The 18,487-nt window shown below is 37.3% G+C and overlaps 1 protein-coding gene across 3 annotated transcripts in view; it reads right to left on the reverse strand.

The window, feature by feature from the left end:
- Positions 1-307: 307 nt before the first annotated feature.
- The window catches only part of znf385d (zinc finger protein 385D), a 42,649-nt gene continuing 24,469 nt past the window's right edge, over positions 308-18,487 (reverse strand). For 2 of the 3 annotated variants that reach the window (XM_056761732.1, XM_056761734.1), the window contains exons 4-8: positions 17,264-17,435; positions 4,921-5,181; positions 3,990-4,171; positions 2,996-3,097; positions 308-2,889 (exon numbers count right to left, since the gene is read on the reverse strand). In XM_056761732.1, coding sequence (XP_056617710.1) covers positions 2,665-2,889; positions 2,996-3,097; positions 3,990-4,171; positions 4,921-5,181; positions 17,264-17,435 — 942 coding nt within the window. In that variant the 3' untranslated portion in view covers positions 308-2,664. The remainder of the gene's footprint in view (positions 2,890-2,995; positions 3,098-3,989; positions 4,172-4,920; positions 5,182-17,263; positions 17,436-18,487) is intronic. The other variant, XM_056761733.1, reaches the window with a different exon arrangement.

Below are 18,487 nucleotides of genomic sequence, written 5' to 3' on the forward strand. Positions count from 1 at the left end.
TTGATGCGCGTATGACTCACATGTACCGTCTCGTGAACCAACACAAGCAAAGTCAAGATCATTTTCCCCACAAACCATACAAGGAATGGCTCGCGCTGAAACAATAACTTTGTCAAACTTTACTCACCCTCATGTCGTTCCCAACCGTAATCATTTTCTATCCACTGTGAAATATAAGAAAAAAGAAAACGTTTTCTGAAATGATACTCTGCTTAGTTTTAAGTACCTTAAGTACTGTATGTAAAAAAGGAGTGTGTCATATATGAATCTCTCCACGTGAGTGAAATAATTCTACATATAAACAGGCTTACAAAGCAGGATTCTTTATTTGAAATTGTTTGTTTGTTTTCACATTGCAAGAAGAGACAGACAAGCGTTGTGACCCCGCAGCAGCTAATGTTATATTCATTAGATTTTTCCCAGGGACATCTTCCGGTGAAAGGCATTTAATAACACACAAACTCAAACAAACACACTCCTACACATTTACATAATCTGTTTTGCATACATTCCAATATATTTTTTAACCTTGCTTTGACATGAATCAGTAGGATTTTACTTTGGAAATCAAGCGCTCATCTTCCCCTGCATCCTGCCACACACACGCGTGCACACACACATAAACACGCACGCTACAGCAGGGCTTAATGTGAGCTGGAACAAATTTCTTTCGCTTTCGATTGGATCAGCATCTTTTACAGTTCTCCATCTCATAGATCAATCAAAGACACAAATTCTAACTGAACACATTTCACAACATTCATGTTGTCAATAACACACAGGATGAACATGTCAAACAACACATTCAATCAATGTAGTGTGTGAAACACACAAACACAAGACCTGAAATGTGCTCTATGAAGAACACGTGAACTCTTCTTTAATGACCTGATTTGGATGGACAAGGCGTGTTCCAGTTAAAGATGGTGGTGTGTATCATTTCTGTGCTGCAAGTGACACCAAATGGATCTGACAAAATAATGACAAAGATTTGAAATGGGTTTGCCAAATGTAGATTTTTCATTTGTTGGATAAAATACTAACCTAAAATACTTATTCGAGATGCTTAAACACAGCGGTGCAGTGTTTACAGTTTTCAGGAAGATCAATCCGGTTTACATATCGCTCAATATTAAATCAACTTTTGCCGCTCCATCGCCAACAGTTTGAATATTGAATCAAAGTTCATATGCGTATCTCTAACTACTGCAAAATTGTTCCCAGCATATAAAACATCATTATTATTCAATCTTATTGTTGTGAATTGCGGTAAGATAAGCAGAAAGTTTCGGACACAAATGGTTTATGTACTTGCTCAATCACTGAGTTTCTTTTAAAGCTAAAAGTTACAAATTGTACAGTAGCTTTAAGATGAAATAGAAAGATTGAAGATGTGAGACCCTCGACCACAATAAGGGTCAACATTTAAGCTAAATAAATAAGCTTTCCATTGACGTACAGTATGTTTTTTTTGGATGGGATGACGTTTGGCCAAGATACAACTATTTAAAACTCTGAGGGTGCAAAATAAAATCTAAATTCTGAGAATTTAGAGGAGGCTTAGCACGACATTGCTACAAGAAACAGGTTTGTTTTAATGCTCTCTATTGGCTTACCGCTGTAATGGCATTGTGGAGATGAACCCGGAAGTATAAATTCTAAGCTTTACATTGATACCAAACATGAATGGCTAATTCTCAAAGAGCGGCCAGCGGCGAGTGAAGTTTGTAGACGTGTTTAAGGGCCATTTTTGTTTTTGATTTGTCTGCATCCACTCACAAAAGAAAGTTTGATATTACGGTAGGAAATTTACAAAATATCTTAATGGAACATGATCTTTTCTTAAAGAAGTAGTTCTTTAACCGACACCACCAGACCCGTCACCAATCCTGTCGCACATCATTTACATACTGTATGAAGCAGTGATCACCTCATTACACAAACAGTTGATACCAGGAGGGTTCTAGTCATCAAAAGCAGTGAACGTCTACAACAACAACATCCTAAAGTGCAACAGCAGTCAAATATTAACCCTCTCCATAACATCTTTGTTTACAATTTCATCTCAAAATTTAAAATTACAATCTGCCCATTTTTGTCGACATCTCACCGTCATCATACTTTTTTAAACCTGTATTATTTTATTGCCTCAGTAAACACAAAGCACAATGTCCAAGCTGTTCTTTTATACAATGAATGAGCTATGAAATGAAAACACATCAGTTTTGTGTCACGAACAGAAAATTCATATCCAATAAAAACATTTCTTGTTGGCGCAAAGCTTGAAACAGCACACTGGATTATATATGAATCACTTCGTTTCCTTGTCTTAAAAACAGCTCGGACATTCTGTCTAACATCAATTCTTGCGTTTCGCCGAAGTCGGAAAATAATACATCTAGGAATGACAGCGAGTAAATTATAATGGCATATCTTTAAAAAAATATTTTTTTTTTTCCTTTGATGTCGTACACATTGTACCGTGATGATAATGAAAAACAACTCACCGGAACATTTATAGCTTCAGTGTGTCACATAAAAAGGACAATGCATAGTTACCTGGCTCCTGTTTTAATTTCAAATTATTGCGATATGTCGCATTTGATGAGGTGTTATGGAGTGACAAAAGCGATGATCCAAGCATGTGAGGTCATAGTTCAAAGGTCAATAAGGGGCGAACAGTACAGAAGTGTGAGCAGTCCTGATTGGCCCCGGGGCCGGGCGGAGCAGCGTGGCCGGGAGGGTCTGAGTCTGAAAGAGGGCGGGGTTATGACAGGCACGCAGGGGAAAGGCGGAGTTTACAGCAGCGGCGACAGCTGCCAGGTGTGACGACATTATCCTGCTTGTCAGGGATGGACACAAGTCTTCTCCCACTGCCATCTTCACCTGCTGTGTAGAGGACAGGTGGGGTTTATTCTTTTATATTCAATAATAAATGAGGTGTGTTCATTTTAAAATCAGATTTTTTGAGCTTTAAAGTGAAGCAGGAACTGACCGTCTGGTTGGGTTGTCCTCTTTGGGTTTTGCAGTAAGGACCGTACTTGGGTTTGGAAGGCTTTCCCGCTGCTCTGTCTTTGTGGCGTCTGCTGCTAATGTGCTAAACAAAAAACACACGTTTTTTTAGACACAAATTAAGATCAAAGTACAACATTGATTTTACAATTTATAAAAAAAATTCTTAGATATAATGAGATTAAATGGACAGGAAATGGACATTTTTGCTTAAATCTCATCTGCGTCTCGGAATAAGAGTCACAGATGTCTCCATTTGAGATATTTTGCATTAGAGTTTGAGAAGAGATGTCAACAATGTGTCAAACTGAGCTCAGATTTATCACGTCTATTTATCAAAAGTCTATATTATTGAAGATCTCGATTTAAACTGAAACATTTCTCAACAAATTGACGCAAATCCAGATTATTTAAAGGTACAGTTTGTAGAAAACAGCGCTAGAGGGCGCATGATCAAAACAACAACAATCGCGTGGCTTGATGACGCTGTGCAGAAGTGTGGAATGATGGGATATGTTCAACTCCACCGCTGATGGAACCGCTGATACATCGATCAGACGGGAACGAGAAATCATGTTAGCGGAAAAGGGTAAAGTAATAAAGTTTATAAATGTTACATTTGGTGAAATGTATTGTAAGGTTTAAAACTAAATTGTTAGTCATGGATGTTACAGTAATTGTCCAATCCGATGGTGTGATAACACTGCGCCGTTTTAAGAGTTCAAATCAATCATAGTAAAAGTTATTTTGAACATTTGAGATATTGTAAGTACTCAGCTGAAAAAATATATAATATTAATAGATTTTACACCTCCATATACTCTTCATGCTTTTCAACTATTACACTCTCATTTGTTTTAGGAGAACCATCTGAGACTAGGCTGATACTATCATCAGATCTCCAAACATCTGAGCAATAACACGTTTCCTCCGAGCAGCCGCTAGCGTTTTTGGATAAAAAGTGCGGGTTGGGACACCTGTTTGAGTTGCGTCTCTGAATTGACGTGCACGTCACAGGTTTCACAGTGAAAGATCTTGTTCTGCAGGCCCAGGTCTGTCTTGGTGGGCGTCGACAGCTTGCTTTTTAGCCCGGGTCTGGGAAAAGATTTGATGGAACCGCTTCCACTGCGAGCCTCCAGCATGGTCTTGTGCTTGGTGCCTGAGGAACAGAACATGGCAGCTTCAAAACATTCATCATCTTAATGAGACACTTTTGCCAGAGAAAACAATCCCGTACGCACCGGGCTGTGCATCTAGTCTTTAGGACTGCTGCGTTTCATTTATCAAAGCAAATTCTTTTGTGGCACGCTGTAAATTGTTTCAATGTATTAATCCTCAGTATAAATGAATATATTTTTGCTGCGCTGTGTTAAGTTATGTGCTGCCTTTATTTTAATACACCCCGAGTTATAAAAGTGCATAAAAGTGAGTTTTTGCCTCCCTGTATGCATTAATAAAAGATGCTTTAATAAGGAAATTTAAAGGGATAGTTCAGGCGAAAATGAAAATTCTGTCATCAATTATTCACCCTCATGTGGTTGTAATGTAAACCTGTATGTGACCTGTGTGTTGAACCCAAAAGAAGATATTTTGAGAAATGTCTCTGTGGTTTTGTGTTCATACAATGGAAATCAATGGGGATTAATGTTGCCTAGTTACCAACCTTCTTCAAAATATCTTCATTTGTGTCCTTCGGAAGAAAGAAAGTCATACAGGTTTGAAATGACATGAGAATGAGTAAATGATCCAAAAGATTCATCTTTGGGTGACCTTTAAGCGTCAGCATCATTTAAACAACATCTGAGCTCACGGCGGGTCTATCTCGAAGGTTTCTTGCCAAACTGAAGTACTGAAAGAGTTTTTACCAACTATCATGGTCAGATAGTGGCACATAGAGATGCTCCTCACCACTGTTGTGCGCCTCCAGCTGGGATGCGGAGTTGACGGCCACCTTACAGAGAGAGCAGTAGAGCAGACGCAGGGCTTTCTTCTCCTCTGACTCCATCTCTGATGTCACTTCACTCTCTTGTTCTGTCTGATGTGGTGGGCTGGGTGCGATGGAGGGGCCGTCCTCACCTCCTGACACTGAAGTAGACTCCGCCTCCCTGGGGCTCATGTTGGGGGTGGATGAGGGAGATGAAGGAGCCACGAGCTCTCCAGGACCTTCATCTACAGAAGAAGAGGGACATTGATTGGGAAGAATGCGAATACAATTGACGGAAATTTAAAACATCTATATTTCAAAAACAATCCCATCGACAGGATGTCTATCAATTAATGTTTATTTACATATATCAAGTCACGTCTTTAAATTATGCAATTGTACCAAAGACAAAGGCTGTAAGTGCAGACGTTGTTATCACAGTTTTTAAGGATTTAGTTTCAGCTTTTCTATCATGAACAATAATTCCAGACTGATCCGATTAAGGTGAGATCAGATCTTTGCATTCATACACAAAAAAATCTATTTTATGATTAGAGTTAATGGTAAAGAATGCTTGGAAATCTATATTGATGTTTCCTACACGCTGAACACACTAAACCAAAAGATATCATTAAACATCCTAAAGATTTTTATCTAATGTGCCTACCCATGAGAAAATTGGCATATGAGATCTCATAAATCTGTCCATTATTTTGAGACATCAATGAGATCAAACGGAGAGCAAATGGAAACTTTCTTTTAAGTGTCATGTGTGTCTCAGATGTTTCTCCTGAGAAAAAGAGTCAGAAATCTCACAAACGTCATTCGTGTTTCAGAAGAGAACATCTCAATATGAACGGAAACATTTCTCATTAAAATTACTCAAATCCTGATTATTTTAAATTCATGTTACACCTCTAAACTCTTCATGCTTCAACAATTGCTCTTTGTATTTTTATTTCTCCTCAGCATTTAAGGAGAAGCATCTGAAATTAATTTGATACTTAAATGAAACACAACTGAAAACTCATTTAGATCTAAAGAGCTTTATTTTAAATCCATTGATGCGCAAAAAAATCCCAAACACATTAAAGCATTAATTTGATGGTTGGGTATCGGATACTTCTGTAAATGTGTAAGTACACACCAAATACAAATAAACACAAAATCCACGATGTCACTGAAGACCTCTCAACCTCTGGAACCTTCAGTACGTCTGTCAACAACACATAAGTACGTTATCAAACGTCTCTCTCTTGGCCGGCTTTCCACTGCTGGATTTACTTTGCTTTGAAGAGTTTCTTTCATCCACGCGAGAAGATACCGTCTGGAAAATAACTGTGTCAAACAATGAGATCGATAGCGGCGGCGTAACCTAAAACAGTTGACATCAAAATGAATTACCCAGAATAAGATTAACCGGCCTCAGATGAGCTCTGGATTTGGCAGCGGGCACTGATCAATGTCTGAAGGGGTCTGGACTCTTTGTACAGTAATAACACAGAGGAGGCACATGCGGCGACTCGATCGATACTGAATTACGTCCTTCTATTTGGCGACCCATTAAGTAGAGTCTCTTATTTACCCCAGAGCGTCGCTTTAAAAGAAGACGGGCACGGACGCACGGCACATCCCGCCGCAGTCCAACAGAATCATACGCATTTGGAGCGCAGGCCCGGAGTTCCTCATCCATGTTGAAAGGCTCACCAGCTGGCTAAAAGAGATTAGCTTGTTGAGCCATGCAGTGGGACGGCAGCGCCGGCGGCGAATGAAGACATTTCTCCAGCGCCAGAAAAGCATCATTGACCACGACGCCTCAGCACACAGAGAATTTCATTTACACTCCAGTTTCTATTAAATCTGCTCTGGCACGGAAACTTCAGCCGAGTTTGACCGCTGTAAGTGAGAGGACACTCAACTACAGACTGGAGACTGTGAGGAGACACACGGACATTCAATTACTCTTCTGAAAGTTCTCACATGAAAGTTCAGTTCTCTGGAGAAATGATGGGGCTTTTATGTCAACCACCATGATGTTATGTGCTCCATTATTAACACTTACGAAAATTTACTATGGTTCAACTATAGTGACCATGTCTTTGCTTTTATTACCACAATTTTCTAAGGGTCCCACCACAATACTTCACCATGACATTTTTAGTAAAACAAAAGTGATACAAATGGTCAAGACAAGTCAAATTTATTTTTACAGCACTTTTACATTTACATTTACATTTTAGGCATTTGGCAGACTCTTTTATCCAAAGCGACTTACATTGCTATATCCTATACATTTTACATAGGTATTTTCAATCCCTTGGGATCGAACCCACAACCTTGCGTTGTAAACGTAATGCTCTTACCACTGAGCTACAGGAAAGCTTTTATCTAGTATAAACACATACATCCACGGGAAAAAATAAGAGACAATTACAAAATGATTTTCAGTCCTTCTGAATTTACCATTTCTAGGTATGCGTTTAGGTAAAATTATCATTTTGTTTTGTACTGTAAACTACTAACAATATTTCTCCCAAATTTGAAATACGAATATAGTTTCAATTTCCAATCATTTGCAGAAAATGAGAACTAGATAAACAGGTAAGAAAAACATAAAAGATAGTGTTTTTTTCAAACCTCAAATTATGCAAAGAAAACAAGTTCACGTTCACATCTAAACAATACAATAGTAATATTTCCACATCTATTAAGGAAACGTTAAACAATTATTGTTTTATGTGATATCCTGGATTTTTATGTGTCTTGTCATGCTTTCAGTCTTTCATATTGCTGTTGGATGACTTTACGTCATTCCTGAAGTTTGATTTTGTTGAAATTCACCCTCACTAGACTGGAATGAGCACAAAAAATCTACAAATGATGATTAAAGTAACATTAAGAATAGTCTCTAATTTTTCCTGAGGCATGTATATAAACATATGCTGTTAGGTATTATGTTATATTATAGAATAAAAAAAAAACAATATTACAGCAAGTCTACAATAGATGACGGCAATTCTGTGAAAATATCAATACTTTACCATGAAAAAATAAAGTTTGGACCAACGGTTTTTACTAAGCTAACAGCACAGATGTCAACATTTGGTGGGTCAAATACACACGTGAGGTCTCTCTTCCAGTTTTTATAGCATTTGTTTTATTTTTAGGGCATGATTTTTATAATCAGATAAGTGCCATTTTCAGGATTATTTCAGAAAAGAACATATTCCTCATAAATGGAAACATGAAAATTAAAAAAAGTTACTATTTGATGTTCTATAAAGAGACATCTCATCTATATTCATTAGGTATTATTATTTCTGGTTTGTGCATTTCAATTTACAGAAATCCTAATAAGTTTGTCATCTCCCAAAAAACGTAGCATATTAACCAATCTGCCAAAAAGCATAGTTCCTACACTTTTACCAAAATAAAAACATGGTTAATTTTCCTACGGGTCTACTATCAATGATACTGATACCCAACTGTATTATGATTTTTCATATTTTTGATCGTTCATAATACTACAGTAACTCTAAACCTGCATACTGTATCTCTCTCTTCCACCAAACCCATGTGCCGATACAGTTAATATATAATGTGAACAGACCGAGCAATTCAGTTAACTGCCTTGTGAATATTTTCCATCCGGCAGGAGGTCTCTGCTTTATTTCTCCAATGAAGAGGCATATTAAACACATCTCTGCTCGACATTACTCCACAGCCAGACGCCTACAAGGTCATTTATGTGAGTCTCACCTTCAGATGAAGTATAAATGAGATGAGCGGGCACACCGCAGTGCTGACCTGAGCATTAGCCATTAACGGGAAGCCCACCCTCAAACAGGAAGTCCACCAACAAACAGGAAGTCTGGCATAGACTCGACCGCAGGCCAATGTGTGTGCATGTGTGTGAATTGATGTGTAATCATTATTTAAAACCACAGTAGAGGTAAAAGTTAGACAAACAAAAGTTAGGGATTGCAGACCTCAGGTGACTTGAGCTGATAAATGTACACTCAACTCAAAAGAATACATTATTATTTATACAAATGAGGTAAGAACATACTGATGAACAACAGCATTAAACTTAATGAATCCTCTAAAACCCACACACAGCGCTGCCCAACTAGTGTGTGTGCGTCTTTAATTGTGTGTGTGATTAAGTTGAACACCATTTGTGTGTGAAAATAAGTCATTAAAAGGTAATTTGTGAGAGAAGCGGCCGCTTTGATTGTGTGCCAGTGTAGTAATAATCTATATCCCCTCTACACTGACCGCTGAGCCACAGGAGGTGAAAGGGACAGAGATAAAGTACAAAAGACAGAGAAAGAGAGAGACAGATCAATTGTTCCTCATTAATGACTGTAATGGCTGTGATCAATCTACATTTTGTAGGTTGTGACCACGCAACCCACTTTCCCCGGGACTATCCCTTAATTCTGCACTTTTTCCTCATGACTTACTTACCGTATTTATTTGACCTCAAGTTGTCTAGCCATCAGTTTCTTTATGCAACATGTTAAAAAGCAAATGAACACTGGCACACTTATAAATAGATTAATAGGTAGACAGACGTAAAGGCAGACAAACTGTTAGTCAGACAGACAGACAGACAGACGGACAGTCAGTTACACAGATAGACAAATAGAGAGAGACATAGACTGACAGAAAGATGGATAGTAAGACAGACATACAGAGATATGGACAGACAGAAAGACAGACAGACACAGATATAGACGGACCGAGATAGACAGACAGATACATAGGCAGACGGACAGACACAGATGTGGACAGACAGAAAGACAGACAGAGATATAGACTGACAGACAGACAGATATAGACAGACAGATATATAGCTAGACGGACAGACACAGATGTAGACAGACAGAAAGACAGACAGAGATATAGACTGACAGACAGGCCGAGATACAAACAGACAGAAAGACATATAGTAAGACAGACAGTTAGACAGACAGACATCCAGGCAGGCAGACAGTTAGACAGACAGATACATAGGCACACAGACAGATAAATAGAGATACTGTTGGACAGACAGACAGAAAGTTAGAAAGATAAGTTAACAGACAGAAAGAGAGACAGATAATGCAAACAGAGAATCTGTAAATAACTTGTTAAAGTGTATATTCTGTGGTAATGTGATGTGTTGTGTACTGTTAATCATGAGCAAATAAATATAAGATCCCTAAAAACATTTGCTAGTGTTTAAAGGATGATTTTATGATTCATGTGCCCGAGCGTGCTGTCAGTCTGTGGTGTTTGATGAGAGGGGCAGTGATAATCCCTCCACCCTCATTATTATACTCACTCATCAGAAAGTTCCCTTGAGTTGTGATTTTCACCATCGTCCTGGATTAAGTGCTCTCATTATAATGATTACACCACATTATAAATCACACAGACATGTCAAATCAGTCCCTGAAGGCCACACGTTCCTGTCACAGCCCTGTTTCTATTAATCGCCAAATTCTCATTTTCAAAAATTCTTCACATTTTATACGAGGTAAGAGCTTATATAAAACACCGATATAGAGAGGTCTTATGTGTTTACTGACATCACACTGCCCAATTATATACTGTAGATGATCAGAGATGGCCTTTGACCATTTACATAAAGGTTCGTCTGACTGACCTGTATAAAGTAATTTTTAAATAAAATAAAATATTTAAAAAATAAAATAAATCTAAAGTCAAACCAAACTTAAATCTGTATGAACTGTGGCCAGTGCATTGATGTGCTGAAAACAGCCCACAGACTCTGGAGTGGATCTGAGGTCTGTCTATCTATCCGTACAAAAATAAAACAACTCTCTCCTGGAATTATATTCAATAGCATGCTGCAAAAATGACACTGCAATCATAACATCTACAAATACTTCTTTCTTCCTGTGTGTGTGTGTACAGCATAACATGTCCTCTCTGTTATGCTTCTCTATAGAGGAAACAATACTTTTTCACATCATGTGCTAGCCTGTTGTTCACCATATGAGAAGAAATGGCATACGATGTCACTCCTGTTATTGTCCAACCTGTTATGTGTGTCCACCCTGTTTCTCTTTTGTCCACTCGGTCGGTTCACTTTCAGTTTTTATTATGAATTAAATAAAATCAACACATATACATGTTTTTCTGGCACCTTGCAAAATGCAAAACGAAGTCACTTAAAAATGGGCATTAAAATCTGAAGAGCTCTTTTCCAAAACGCAATAAATGCCAAATTTAAAAAAATGAGTGTGTCATGCCACTAAACCTATTCACTGCTCCATCATTGTTACATGCCAAATCGCTATATTTCATTGTTTAAAATGTACTGCAAGATGCAGTTTCTTTCCAAACGCTACAATTGAAACAATTTTTTATTTTACTATTTAGTTTGTTACTATTTATTTTATTTGGCTGTTATTTATTTCATGCACTTGCATTTATTTGATTTATATTAATTTATAATATGAGTCCCTGATGTCATATGTTTCATGTTCTCTTGTTTTTTTGTTTTTACAAATAAATAAACCAACATTTTTTTGAAAAAAAGGATGGATTTGTAGCGTTTGGAATTTGAATTTATAATCGACAATATTGTTGTTTCATTTAACAATCATTGTTTAACATGTTCAGACTGAGCCAACAGACCATTTTAACAGGATAAATTAAATATTAACAAAATGTATGGGTCTAGGTAAGAAATGTCATTTTCATGAAAACTATTAAAATGGATTTATAGCGTTTTGGTAAAGAGCTCTTCAATCTCTCTTTATATTATTAAAAGTATAATGAAGCATAAACACAACATTCTTGTATAATACTTGTTTAATAATACTGTTTTGAAATACCGTTGCAGGGTAAAGTGAGAGACATTTAAGCTCTTAGAAAATGTAAATATTACATTAACTATTAATTCTAAACGCCTAAAGAGGGGTGAGAATGTCCTGTAACAGGGGGGAGATTTGGCCTGGGTCACATGGTAAAAAACTCTGAATATATGACTTATATAATACTGACTACACCATAATATCCTGAGTTGGACAAATACATTTTCCTTATAGATTGATAATAAAGTCATGGAAAGTTTAGCCTTTTATTATAGAGTTAATACTCTGAACAGTAGAAGTGGCACTGAACAGTAGAAATGTCCCATGTGTGAGTACTAACATTTCTTTTTCACTCATCATCTGATGTTTAACTGCAGACCTCTGAGCACAGTTTGAGACTCTTCTGAAGCACTAGAAAAGGCATGTGAGACTAAATGACATAAAAACTGGAAAAGCACAAAACTTGAGCAAAACTCCTAATTTAGTGTTTTCCAAATCTCATTTAAACAGAAAGTCTACTTTAATAAATGTTTCTGGTCTTGTGGTGTTTAAATCACAGCTTCACATCATTTTAAGAGAGAAGTTTTTGTGCTTCCATAATCTTCCATCAAAATATAAAAATGTTCCTCTAAACCGATTTCTTTTCATTGTGTCATCACAAATGCCTCCACAAAACCTTCAAGCGTGCCCCTTTAAACCTCACGGCCCGTTCTGATATAAAATGCTCACTTTGCTGTACAGTATGGACAGAGGGACTCTTAGTAGAGTTTTGAAGTCCTCTGGACTAACCGGCGGTGCTATAATTCAACCCTGAACAGTCAACACGCATCACATGAAAAACCCCCAACTCTCGGTTTGAGCGTCTCAAAGGCCTCAGTTTCCCTGACTGGTCCTCTCTCTACCTTCAGTGCGTGTCTGTGTGAGTTGGCGTGCCTCCCTTGACAATCTGCACTTTAATAGCTAATATCAGGGTACATTTCCTGCAGCACTGGACTGGAACAGCGAGATGGTGAAGGTATTTCTGTTACACACACACACAACTACAGGATATCTGCTGATTCATCTTCTAATCTTCAACAAGACTCTCTGCCCTCTGTCCATCCTGAGCATCACATCAATGAAAATATCATCACTCTATCTCTCTTTCTTTCTAATGGGCTCCATTTCTGCTGATCTCACAGAAGTTGATACTGGTTACATGCCACGCTGCATAAAAAATACTTTATTTATAGAATTATCTTGAATTAAGGTTTTATCTTTTTCTCAGTCACTAACTTCAAGATTATATTTCTGACCCCATTGGCAGATTTACTTTGGCTTGTTTTAAGCTGAAATTTCATAGACTTATTTTCTTGAAATGCATCTCGAGTTTCACACATTTGCACTGGAAACAAGACAAAAATACTAAGTTAGAAAGTTTTTGCAGTGCATTTCCAGTTCCCATTCGTTCGTTTCAAGAAAGGCATTTGCCTAAGGCGACGTATAAGACAAATTTTTCGTTTTAAATTTAGGTAAGAAGCTATTTGAGAGTCTAAAGTTTCGATTTGTAACATTTTTCTTCCATCTCTGTTTGAAACATAAAATTCTGGTTCTTACGTACTTGTCTTTACATGTGCGGACATCAAACTGACATTTCCAGCGAAATCCTACATGAGAGATCAACTTACAAATCATTATTAAAGGCTTGCTGCCATGAACTGTAATAAGGTGATGGCTTTCAAAAGAGGTGGATAGTCCTTAAAGGTCCAGTGCGTAATTTTTGGGAGAATATATTGACAGATATGTAATATAATATGCACAACTATGTGTTCAGAGGTGTAAAAGACCTTACATAATGAAGCGTTATGTTTTTATTACATTTAGTTTTTACTTCAGAAAATATTTTACTTCACTTCATTATGAAGCAAATACATGTATCATACTTTGTACTCCACTATATTTAATAAATAAATGTTGTTTTTTAACCTTTTCAAAACTAAGTACATCTAGTATTTTCTGTTACTATTTTTACTTTTAAAAAAGGGAAAGTACTAGTTTTTTATCTACTTCAGTACATTAAAACCATGTAAATAACGTATTCAGGAAATAATGGTAGAGTAAAAAGTATGTCATATCCTTTATAATGTGATAAAGTATTTTTTTATTAAAAGTATAAACACTCACAAAGTACAGATACTTGAAAAAATGTGATTGAGAAAAAGTTATAATAGTTTACTAAACTACCATCCATTCTTTAGTTTTAACACAGTACTTGCTTACTAAATATTTTTTCTTATTTTTCTTTATCTACCCCCCAAAAGATACAGATTAATACCCTAACTTCAAAATCAACTGAAGTGTCCCCGCCAAGAAACTGCTCACAACCCCTTCTACAGGTTAATGCTACATACAACGACATTTGTGTGATTTTTATAGTTTTTTACTTTGTAAGAATGCTTTGCATACAGGGTCTTACAGCACACCTGTGTTTAAAGGTCCATCCTGACATGTTCTTACAGAATTTGAGTGATCTGGTCTACACCTAAACCCACTGAACACATTTAAGATAAATCAGACCACATCACTCAACATCAGCACCTGATCTCACTGATGCTCTCGTGTCTGAAAGAGCTCAAATCCCCACAGCCATGCACCAACATCTAATGAAAGTTTGCCCAGGAGGGTAAAAGGTGTTATAAAGTAAAGTATATTGCAACATAGTAACAAACACACAATCCTGTAGAATATCACAGCAGATTTATTTTTACTAAAAAGAACAGAAATCACAAAACCATTTACACAGATATTGTATATTGATTTTCATATAAGCCAAAAAAATGCTCCAAAATGTCTCTAAAGCTCTGAGTATTGGATTTAGAGCGGTTTATAAAAGAAGACTAAAATAGGATGAACAATCTGACAGAATACCCCCGAAAACATTGCAGTTTAAGATTGCGGACACACCAACACACCTCTCGTCCCACACATGATTCACCTCCAGCCCTGACAAACCACTGTTATTTAATAACAGCGAAAAAGAAAAAACCTTAAATGAAACACATTAAATAGCCTCTCCAAAACAGCACGCTATCCCCCCAGTGCTTTCCGCTCTCTGGAGCTCCTTATTAGCGCCCGAGTCTCTGCTTTTCATTACACGCGGAAAATAAACTCCAGATAATGCAGCGTTCAACCGCCCCCACAATTCATCTCGCTGACATCCCCACACATTAATATTCATTACCGTACCGCGTTTTGACAAACAAACGCCCGGCATGCAGCAAACGCTGTGAAGACGGCCGGCTGGTGTGTTTCGCTCAGTGCAACGTGTTGTGATTTATCAGGCGGTTTTGGCCAGCGCTCACGTACTCTACCGGGTCACCGTGCCCTTCTGTATTCACACGCCTTATTAATGCAAACAATACCGGCTTGATTAGTTTTCCGATAACAGCGGAGGTGGGTTTCAACCCACGGATTTTCATTCCAGAAAAAAAACGGATGTTAACAGAACGCTGTTGTTGTGGGTATGCACATTGTACAGAAAACACGAAGTGCTGACATTAGCTCGTCTTATCGTGTTTACCTATTTGTTGTCATGTCTACCAGACTAAACAAATAGCATTTTCCTCTAGCTCAGAGGTTTCTGAAAGACGGGCTTAAAGATAATAAAGGCTTGTGTTGACTTCAGGCAACGCTTGTGTCTTAATGGAATAAATCCCCCAACAATAACAATTCAGTCATTATTTACTGGACCTCATTCATTTTTCAATCCTCTATTACTCTTAATTTCTTCCATAAACACAAAAGAAATATCCTGAGATGCTCTTTTTTTATGCAGTTATTTGTATGACGTTCGCCGGCCTAATTATGTTAAAAAGGCCATTTGGGTTTTACAGAAGAGAGAAAGTCACACAGGTCCAAAATAAACACAAAACTGAATAATGACAAAATCTCCTGACAAAACTTTTGATTCTTTTCAACCCAAAGGAAAATGATATTTCTCAGATGTCGCTCTTTTATTGCTCAAGGGATCTGAGTTTTAAAGTGTGTTTTTTTAAAGGATTTAAATGCACTTGGCGTTGAGTGGTTCTTGGCATCCACATCATGCCTTAAAATCCTTTAAAGGGGTCATATGGCGCGAATACATGTCTTTCTGTGTCTGTGGTGTGTTATAAGTTGCCCATGCATGAATGAGACATGTACAATTGCAGTGTCGGAACACACTGGTGAACTGGCCAATCATATCACACCTCGCTTTTCAGAGCCATGAGCTTTGTAAAAAATCTGTGTGTTTCAGAGAGGCGGAGCAAAGAGGAGATACAAACATGCACCATACGTGGAAAATACAGCCTTTCAAACCTTAAATCGTGTATAAACATTACATCACATCTAAAACAAATTATAATGTTCATTTTAGCCGTGTCATTGACCCCTTTAATGTATGCTTAGCCGTGGATTATCCCTTACATAAAGGGATAGTTCACCCTAAAATCAAATTCTCATCATTTCTGCGTAAGACAAAGGAAGATATCTGCAAGAATGTCAGATCTCAACCCCCATCGACTCCCATAGTATTATGGGAGTAAATGGAGGCTGAGATCTGTTTGGTTACTGACATTTTTTCAAATATCTTCCTTTATGTTAGGCAGAACAAAGACATATATACAAGTGAGGGTGAGGAAATTATGACAGAATTTTCATTTTTGTTGAACTGTCCCTTTAATTTAGACTCAGATATCTCTTGCAGATTGTAGGGTTAAAAGTACAATGTTATATCCTAAGCAATGAACAATGTGATTCCCTTAACATTACTCTTAAGTTGTTTTCAAATAGTTAAAGCTGGAAAAGAGGAAAAAGTGGAGTCAATCATTGGCTCCACATCGGGTTCCAGATGTATTGAGTGCATCTTATTCCTAATTCCGTGTGCAATATGTGCGACTATGAGACCTGATCCTGCTAAAATCCTTAGAGAATTTATCCAATACCGGAATCATAAAAAATAATAAACCCCCAAAATCATCAAATATACTCTGCACTTAAGTTAAGCATTCTTCATTTATTAAGCAGACGACCATCAAGACCAGTAAAGGTTGATGAAAACCAGAACCCTTATACTAGGCATCATGCCTTTTTCCATTGGCACAATCCTGGAGATATTGGTGTAATATCTGCAAAATTAATGCAAGATTTGTGTCTATAATACATCTGATCTTTTGGGCGTATCTTCTGGTTCCAGTCAGACAGAGAAGTTTATGACAGAAATAGAAAGCAGAGGTCAACAGCACTGACACTGCCGGCAAATTCACTTAAATTCATCCTCGGTTGCATTAGACGGCAATAAACTGCAGAACGATGTTTACAATCTCTGAAAAAAATGCAAAGGGCTCGCCCAATTTATCATTTATACGTTAAGAAAAATCTGAATATTTAAAAAAATGCTTTTGAGGGACTCATTCAGGTTGTTTTATTGAATAAAAGTGAAGAATAGTGACAAACAACGCGCACAAGATCAATCTCTTACCTCTTTTGTCGTCGTTGTTGGCCGTCGTGGCGGGTGAGAGGCCTCTAGACGGCTCACTGTTGATATTTTCTCTGGTGGCCGGAGGGCTCTTCTGTCTGAGGCATTTTGGGGCATCCAAGGATTTCAGCTTCTTGGCATGTTTGGTGCCTTTGTAGTGGGCCAGTGCCTGACTCTAGGGAACAGAGAAAGGGCCAACCCGTGCCGAGGGCCAGCCGGAACCAGGTGTTAGCAGAATCAGAGAGCGAGGTAAAAGAGCTATGAACAATCTGCTGGAACCACGACTGCAATGTGGCACCATCACATTCTGTCCCTGAACAGCGCCCATCTGTGAGGGTACAAATGACAAGAAGCCTTTCAGATCTGCCCGAGAACACGTTGAAAGGCAGCTGCCCGGTATAACAGAGGAAGCCTGGACCGCGGATGCTGTGCTTTGTGCTTTACCTTCCCTTTCAGAGTCTTTGGCTCCATTTTAAAACCTAGCAGACCCCCTACATATCATTTCACACCACTATTTCATGTTAGGAAAATATCTGTTTCTTTTTAAGAATTGCAATAGTTTATTTGTGTAGATTTGTATAATAAATCCGATGTATCCATTTACTTATTATAATATTTGTTTTTAAGTTACATTTTCTAAAATAAACACGTACATCATTAAAAGATAGTTTTTTTGGCATATTTGAAAGGCATTCGGCAATGCAGCACTTCTCCAGAGAAGCTTATGGAGAAGTGTTTTACTGAAGCTAAAGCGCAAAAAAAGAACCATGCCGATGTTGGCATAATGTAACAAAACAACACAACATACAACAAAATAACATATAACTATTTTTTTACTTCTTTTCCCCCATGTTAATGAGGCCACCAAACTTAGATTATGTGATAATTGTTTATTTATGATTATTAAAATGGCTTTAAAGATGTTTGAACATGTAAAACACAAAAAAGTGAGTATAGACAAAAAATCCAACCGTTGGTTTAAATGAACACAGAAAATGTCCATATTTAGTATATTTCGTATTCATTCAATAATGATTGTGTCAATTACAATAAGTGCTGTCAATCAATAATTTTGTTTTTTGATTAATCACACATTTTTTATTAATATAACATTAATATTTTTAAAACTACTTTTACATTCTTATAATTTCACATTGAATATCCAAATTAATGTAGAAAAAACAACATGTTTTTATGAATGAAAGGAAACATTCTGATGTAATTAGT

Source organism: Triplophysa dalaica, chromosome 12 (assembly GCF_015846415.1).
Source record: "Triplophysa dalaica isolate WHDGS20190420 chromosome 12, ASM1584641v1, whole genome shotgun sequence".
Classification (NCBI taxonomy): Eukaryota; Metazoa; Chordata; class Actinopteri; order Cypriniformes; family Nemacheilidae; genus Triplophysa; species Triplophysa dalaica.